The sequence below is a fragment of the Antennarius striatus genome, chromosome 9 (genome assembly GCF_040054535.1).
Source record: "Antennarius striatus isolate MH-2024 chromosome 9, ASM4005453v1, whole genome shotgun sequence".
Classification (NCBI taxonomy): Eukaryota; Metazoa; Chordata; class Actinopteri; order Lophiiformes; family Antennariidae; genus Antennarius; species Antennarius striatus.
This window is the reverse complement of record NC_090784.1, coordinates 15968869-15977464: the sequence shown is the minus strand read 5'-3', so window position 1 is coordinate 15977464 and position 8596 is coordinate 15968869. Positions and strand designations below refer to the sequence as shown.

The 8596-nt window shown below is 38.8% G+C and overlaps 1 protein-coding gene across 2 annotated transcripts; it reads right to left on the bottom strand.

The window, feature by feature from the left end:
• Positions 1–320: 320 nt before the first annotated feature.
• On the bottom strand, positions 321–8091 carry prpf3 (PRP3 pre-mRNA processing factor 3 homolog (yeast)). Of its 2 annotated transcripts, none has more exons than XM_068323595.1 (17): positions 7982–8091; positions 7430–7583; positions 5995–6125; positions 5701–5868; positions 5523–5609; positions 5124–5410; positions 4904–5022; positions 4639–4826; positions 3493–3659; positions 3245–3327; positions 2515–2658; positions 2331–2430; positions 2101–2214; positions 1886–2004; positions 1122–1199; positions 985–1040; positions 321–880 (listed from the first exon to the last, which is right to left on the bottom strand). In XM_068323595.1, the coding sequence occupies exons 2-17, from the start codon at positions 7572–7574 to the stop codon at positions 731–733; spliced, it is 2136 nt and encodes a 711-aa protein (XP_068179696.1). In that variant the 5' UTR covers positions 7575–7583; positions 7982–8091; the 3' UTR covers positions 321–730. The 2 variants fall into 2 exon arrangements, with proteins under 2 accessions (XP_068179696.1, XP_068179697.1); XM_068323596.1 differs by lacking the exon at positions 7982–8091 and adding an exon at positions 7667–7736.
• Between the last annotated feature and the right edge of the window lie 505 nt (positions 8092–8596).

Here is an 8596-nt window from a genome sequence, read left to right as displayed (position 1 = left end):
TGATGTAGGCGGACGGGATGCGAACCTAAAAACGATGGAGCAGGAACACGCCCCCGTGTCTTGCTTTATGAAACGTGACTGTATTTACACGTCAAGATCCCAGTAGGCGTAATATAATAATAAACCCCTTATTGCATTTGATGTTTTATGATAGGGGACATTTCATATCATCGGGAAAGTGTTTGAGGGATAAAGAAAGCATAGCTGGGCTATAGGTACGACTCTGTATCAAATGGATTTTGGAATGTCAAATTTTGCCATACAAGTCAAGATTGAATATATATCTAAATGTAATAACACTGTGATAACATAACCCAGGAGTCAGTAAAGGTTTATTGGAGTTTACTTGCAAAAAGTAGTGCAGTCATTGATGGATGGGGGACTTTATTAATAGATCAAACAGGAATCATTATCAGTGTACATGGGGATTTAAAAAAGTCATCATTTCTCTGCCTCAACTAAAGTAATGGGCAAGTGATTTACATCAGGGTGCGATCTGCCACATTGTATTCAATAACAGATAACACAATATCTGACAGAATGTCCTACCACCAAAGAAATGAACGGAACACTGATATTGACACACATTCGCCCTCTCTCACATTCGAACATACAGGTTTATTGTTCGTCCTCCTCTATGATGAAGTCTGTCCGCAAGTGAAGGCAGCCAGTTTGACTGCGAGTCCCTGGGCTGGCAGCAAGCCTGGAATGACACGCTCTCTAGCAGGTTTCAGTCATCTGAGGTTTCCAGTACACTCATGCTGAGAGCGAGATCCCAGTAATGTTCTGTGCCGTGTTTCTTGAAGTGTTCTCGGGCCATGCTTTCAGTAGGGCACTGCTTAAACTTGATTTCCCCAAAACTACGCTCTTTAGCTGTGCCCTAGAGAAGCAATAGGAAACATTTCACATGGATGATATCAGAAACAAAATTAAACTGAGTTTAGCAATGTGAGCCTGGAATAAATGGAAGGCGTGAAGACTCACCTCCCAAATCAGCCAACACTTGTTGTTCCTTTTCGTATCATCGTCACCATCTGGATCTGAATCAAATATTAAAAGTGGTTTCAGTATACTAAAATTAGTACACAGAAAATCAACCTCAAAGGTGAAGAAACTCTTACCATCTCTTTTACTGTTGTGTTCTACCCATTTGACTCTGTGTAACATCAGCCTCTTGAACTTTTTCTGTGATTTAGGACCTAAAATAGGGGATAAATCAACATTTCAACCATCACTTTGATTATCCAGTACATTGTTCTTTACAGTAATTAACTTTTGCTGTCCTTAACACTCCTTATATAAAAGAACAGATTATTAGACACAAGATAATAAATTCAAGACAAGCTTAGCATTGTACATTAGGCAAGATGGGTTAAAAACACAACCTGGGTGTCTCAATGACAAAGCAAAAAGGAAAATTATTTTTCGTCTAGCAGGTTTAGAGCTCCATCAGCATCCTTTTCGCTTGTGAAACCATATACGTACAGAAACCTCCTTTGTAGTATTGTAGTACTGGTACTTTTGCCTTTCAGTACTTTGAATGTCAGATAAGTACATTTTTACTTTAGAAAACCAGATTTGTGATACTTACAAATAAATTAAAATCAGCCAAAAGAAAAGTCATGGATGAAAATTACCAGTAAAAGCCATCTATTAATTCCACAACATAAACTTGTGAATGCAGCTGATTATGAAAATATAATTGGGTACTTTACTGAATGAAGATCAGTTCATGAGTGCTACCAACATAAAGTCATACCCCAACACACAAAGCATGTTTATTCCAGCTGTCATGAAGAGTAACAGTATTATGTTAAAGAGACTGATTCTTCTAGTGCGGACATTAGCAGATTTAAAGATATCAATAGTCTGTGTAGTCTCTTACCACCCTCCACAACCACCAGATTGACATCTCTGTGCAGAACTACTGTTCCCGTTAGGTACAGCTGGCTGGCATTGGCTTCCACTTTAAACTTCTTTGCAGGATTTTGTAGGTTACGGATCCTAAACAGGAAAAGCTAGTTAACTAAATAAGACATTTCTGTATTGAACACACGATGCACTATATCGATAGTATCTGTTCTCTTCATTTAATCACACCTGTACACAGCAATGTGGACACCATTAGTGAGGTCTTCTCTTAACTTCTTGACCTTTTTCTCTTTCCTCTGCCCCGCTGTGAGCTTTCGAGCAGCATTTGCCTCCTCATGAGCCCTTAAAAGAAGGGAAACGATTAGAAAAAACACTGAAAAAAAACTTCTAGTGATTAAAAACATATAAATCCAGAATGAAAATATACTGTAAATGCAGAGGATAATTGCGTTACTAACTTCTGTCTCTTGGCCATCTGTGCTCTAACATGAGCCTCCACCTTTGTGGGGTCCTGAACAGCCTCCGTCCCCAGTACTCTCATCAGGTTGGAGATGCGTACTGAAAAATATTATAGCAAATATCACTTATGTTCTGTTGGACCTTTTTAGTAGTAGCTTCCTTAACAATTGTGTGTATGGGTACCTTTGGGTTCTGGTGGAGGCATAAGTCCCAGACGAACCTTCTCCTGAACTTCTTTTTGCCCTTCCCTTCGTGTCTGTCTCCTCAGTTTCTTCTGTTCCTTCTTTGTCAGGTATACACCCAGTGTCACAGGCTTATCTGTGTCCACTGAGGGGGAAGAGTAGAGATGAAATGTAAACCATTCAGACAGCTTATAGGGTGTGTATTGTTAACAGGGTAGCGAGGTCCTCAGAGTGCGTGCCTATGACAGCACTACTCTCACTAAAACAATTAGGAAGTATTTCCACACAGACCACAAAAAACTGTAACGGATGTTTATGTCCTTGACGAACAAATGAACAACTTCATTAAACAACTTTAACGTTGTTCAGTAAATATCTATCTATTCTAAGATTTACATCGAATTCAAGTATTCAGCTAAAATGTTGGACAATTTGAAAGCACAGCCATTAAATGAAAAATCTAAACATGCAATACAATATTTAATTTCATTTTAAACTGGAAATACTCAATTCAGAAAAATGTAAATGTGAATGAAAGAGTAAAATAGTTCAATTTCAAATTAAGTATAGTTGCCTGCTGTACAATCTTTAAATAACTCGGAACACATAATGGTCGCTATGATTTTAAAAAAAATGTTTTACTGTCCGTTGGTTTCATTAGTGTTCACCATACTAACTGTAAGTACTGTAGCTTTAACATTACATCACTGTTTCCCCTTCTCCTCACTTACCTGGAGGGCTAATCTGGGCAGGATGTTCTACCAGGCTGGTCACACCAAAGAGTTCCACCTCATCAATGTTTGTGTCGGGTGTTCTTTGTAAATGAAAAGGGAAAACATGGTTACCAGCATTCAAATGACAATTTCCTCCCACTGTGGGATGCATAAATGCTGTGCTTATCAAAACTATGTTATCTGAGGTGCTTTAGCAATTACGTCACACTATAAATTCCAACTGTAAATTAGCTGTAGTTTCTTACATCTCCATGTGGGAGGGCAGGATGAAAGAGTCCCACCACTCAATATTGGGTATCTCTCCTTCTCCAATTTCTTTCTTTGGAGCAATTAGAGCAAGCTTGGTGGATGCCTGGATTCCGGTCTTCTTTGCTGCCTGGGCAATCTCATTTTGCAACCTTTCTAACTGGGCCTGATGGAGATGAGAACAACACAGGACAGAAGAAAGACAAGTTCTGTTATTTATGATCCAATTAGGCTCGGATGATATGTTAGTACAATGTACCAGTGACACACACATTAAGAGAAATCAGGAAACTAAAATCCTACAATATCCTTTAATTAATAATGGATATCATAAATTCCACAACTATCAGACTATTTACTTGTACCATAAACAGTATGGATTGAGGCTATGCGTGCACATTGATTTTTAAAAATGAAATGCCATCAGTGTAAAACTGTGTAGAAATATCTGTGTACAGCGGCAGGTCGATGTGCCACTTTTCTGACTCAGAATGAACAAACTGAAAGTCACGTCACATAACAACTGAACTTGACTTCAACATTTTGGCCGAAGGTTTCATCAAGTTACTATATCATTAGCAATGGTGGTGAGATCAGAAACAATAGTAACAATAACATTTTCCATCTTAGAGAAGGTGCAATCAAATAATAACTATAGAAGTCTTTAACAGCATTTCATTTTGAAGCTTTAAGTAGATAAATTCATACCACTATAAAAATGATCAGATTCAAATGAAAAATGTGCACTGCTCGACATAATTTTAAGGCAATGTCGTGTGCAGGAATCAGTGGAGTGCAGAAAATGTCCATGCTGGTGTGGTTCTCTGAACCAGAAAAAAGATGACTCATTTTAAACTTTCATTATTCACAAACACACTATTATGACCGACATACTTTGAGCTTTACGTAAAAGAGGACAGGATCAGAAATGTAAACTTCCGTTCCTGCCTCAGTCCCATGTTTAGTTAACTGCAGTAATGAGCAAGTCATCAGTACTTGTGGATACCATTTTGTACATGGATACCATGTATGCACATGCTTGTTTGATAATTCACCAAATAATTAAACATCACAGAAAAAGTCCATTTCTCACTACTTAGTAATTGCTTGTTTTCGTCAATTAAAAAACAGATGTTGGTGCTAACCTTGGTTCTAATTCTCTGAGCAATCTTCTCATAGCGTCCCTGATCATGGAACTTAAAGGCCCTGCGAGAACGTTGAGCTGGAGTGATAAAAACACGCTGATCGAAGTAGGATGTGGACTCTAATTCCTCCCCAGGCTTCTCTTTCAGCTGCTGACGGAACTGCTCCCTCTTCACCGCACGAATATTTGCTATGGAGAGAAAAGAAAATTACCAAATAAAGAAATTAAATGACAGCATTTCTACGCGTATTGTTTTGTCTACATACCTTTCAGTGTGGGCATGCGGTGTGTAAGTTCGACTTCTTTGCCACTGGCATCTACAGTTCTCCCCTTGTCATCCAGAATAAGGGGTGTTGGCTTGTTCACCTCCTTGACCTCTACTTTCCTACAGACGGGACACACAGAGTAAGCTGTGTACTCACACACTACCTCAGAAAAGAAAAGCTTTTTAGAATTTTGAATCCAGACTACTGTGACATTACTCACGGTGGAGCAATTCCCATAGCATGTAGATTTGCAAGGGCCACTAAGTTGTTCGGACCAGTGTTCCCTAATGCCCCGAGGATACCAGGTTTCATGGCTAGCTGGGACTGGATGCGAGCCTGTACCTCAGCAGCCTTGCGGGCCTTTTCGATAGCATCATTCATAAAGCTGGCAGCCTGGGAGGGGCCAATAGATGATGCACCACCTGCAGCTGCAGCAGCAGAAGAACCAAGTAGCCGTGACAGTTGGGGGATGTCCATATGTGACTGTGGTGTGGGAAGGGACAACCTCTAGTCAGGGAGAAATAAAATGGTGTTATATTGACTGTGATTCCTGGCATTACGATACATGTTTCCTGTATGATACGTATTGACATCTGTGGGAAAAACATGTTTTTATTACTGGTGCTGATGGTACTGAAGAGGCAAAGGTCAGATGTTTCTTCCTCTCTTCTATCTGTTTTGTGGCTGCTTCCATCATTTGTTTGATCTAACAATTCAGAAAACGGGTTTGTCAAACATAGAAAAAAAATCAAAACAATTACACCGCATTAATTGACAATCAGAACATAATTTCATACCTGCATTTTTGTGAGCATACCAGGGCTCTCTGTTGGAGGTCCAGGTATGACTTCAGGCTCCTCCACTTCCTCAAAGCGAGGAACGCGCTTACGCTTGGGAGTTATCACGTCTGTTGGTTCTGGAGCTTCTCTTACTACACCACTTTCAGACTCATCACCAAACACATCCTTACATCAACAGAAGGGGAACACCAACATCACTCATGGCAGCATCCAGTCAAATATGATTCAATGTTTAAATACTGTATTTACATTTGCACTGTCAATGTAAAGTCTGTAAATGGGTATGCTTACTTTAAGGTCTCTCTTGCGATTCTTTTCTCCTGCTCCTTTGTTGCCACGGGAATTGCGACTTTCCTCCAGAGCTTCAAAAAGACGCTCTACAAAACCTCCAGCAGAGTCATCGAGGAAGGGACGCAGCTGGTCTGAAATAGAATGGTATTACATCATTTTCAAATATCAGGGTGCTCCTTTGACTGTTGTCAAAATTAAGGGATTGAAGGTCTTTACTTGTCATTATACCGATGGTACAACAAAATAGGAAGGTCAGATAGAGAGTTGTTCCAGAGCCGCTGCACCCTGGGTGTACCGTCACTACAGGCCAACATAGCTAATATTCCTTAGCATTTTTGCTGCTCTAGTTCAGAAAGCTTATATCAGACATCAGTTTGACTTCATACAAAACAAATTAATAGACACTCAAATGCAAGTGGAAAGAGCAAAAGAACATAGTTAATGAGCAGTCCCAGGAGAACTGATTAGTAGCTCATTGCCAAGGTGCATTACTTCCCATTGTTTTCTTGGCTTGTTCTCCTCTCTCTCTCTCTCTCTCTCTCACATAGACACACATGTGCGTGTGCATACGAACACAGACACAAAAATACTACTATTACAACAATGTCCATAAGAGAGCACTTGTCAATAAACAGCAAGAGTTATACGGTGGGCTTATTTATTCAATTTTATATTAAAGGTTAATGTCCATTCTTTCAAGTTTACAACGACACCTTGGATATCCTCTGGAAAAGCAAAAAACATGGAACACTGCAATTTCTTCTTTTCTGACAAGGTTATTTATATCACAGATTATTTATAGTCATAGGGCTGATGTAAATGTATCTAACATCTATTGAACAAGCCTGACATACAGTTACAGAAATATATTTTCTGTAATTTGCTGTAAATTAGTAAATTTACATTGGGGTCGTTTGACATATACATTCACCACCCTGTCTAGTGTAAATATTGCTGCCAACAAAAATAATGGTGGCCATAGACTTTTTCAGCCACATGTAATGATTTGAGCTTTACTACTACATCCCTGATCTAATTTAAGTATCATTTACTGTAGTTAACTTTTGTTGAGCAAAAAAACATCCAATGTTTGTGCAATAATTTGTCATTTTCCAAGTTATATTGTCAATGTAAGTTAAGGATCAGATGTATTGCTAAATAGAAATGTTTACATCACAAACTAGAACCAAGGCAGTCAGAAACTGCCACATCCTGCAACCCTGAAAGTAGTACCTGGGTAGTGCATAGACTAGTGTATAGTGTGAGTAAAACCATGGAGCTAGTGCATAGGTTGTGAAGATATTTGGTGGAAAAACGAACATATGAACACTGACAATCGCAATACATCACCGCTTTGAAGCGGGATGTAATAAAATCCTTTAAAAGCTGTCATCTATGTAGGTGCAAAGTATTTTGTAAGTGGCACTGTAGTTACCGATGGTCCTCCTTTTGTCTAGTCCTTTTCCAACGCAGTGCAAAGCTGCAGTGACCACTGTGGGTTCCGAGAAACCCAGTTCTTTCTTTACGGTTCGCTCCACCCATGGCCTCAACTCCTCCACCTCCCGTTTAGGGAGAGACATTCTCCAATACTGCAGGTCAAACAAATTAACATCGTTAGCATCTTCACTTACGTTACTCTGATGAACCTGTCACCCACATATCAAACACATACCTACACCTGATCCCACAAAGGATTATGTACTTCAATGTCAGTATAACACGTCGGCTCCTACTTTCTGAATTTCAGATCAGAAACGTCGGAACTTATTAGTGAATCTGTTGACTCCGACATGAAACTATTAAAGAACAACAAACCCCTTTCATTTTTTGTTGTAGGTTTAAATCGATAGCATCTAGCAAAATTCAATGACTGCTAGTTCGTTAGCACAATGCTACCTACGAGCTGCTAACATCAACGAATACCCGCTTAATCAAACAAATAAGCTCTATGAACATGTTGTGATCACAATTAAGATATTTTACTTACTATAAATAAAAAAAATGAAGTTTGGACCTAGAAAAATACAAACTGTAGGGTTTTCTCCAAAACTTTCTATTTGATCGAGCCGTTCACACGACGTTTCCAATGCGTGACCCGGAAGCGGAAATTAATCTTCTTCGTGACAATTTCCGTGCAGTTAGTTTGGAGAAATGAACGTTGTTTCCACCCTTAGACGTTTCCATCTAATCAAATGACAGGTAAGGATTACTTACACAGTATTTGTAATTAAATTTTTATCTTTGATAATATGTTTTGTTAATTTATGAATTTGTTTGTTTACGTGTTTGTTTTACTCAATTTAGATCAAACAGAAAATAATAATTTGTAAAAGACGATGGTATTCAGTGCTTTTTTTTTTTTTGCTTTTTGGAGTATTTTATATGGAAATACCATACAAATACCAAACAAACACAGCTATCTATGTCCACGCTGTCGCTTACTGTGATATGCTGTTTGTTTCTCACCATCCTCTGTCAGGATAAATCACATATGTATACATCATATTATAGTTTGGCAGCTTGTTATTTCTGAAGAGTTACGGCTATCATCAAGATGTTAGCCATTCATTACAGTTAACAACATCACAGCTGAACCGAACAG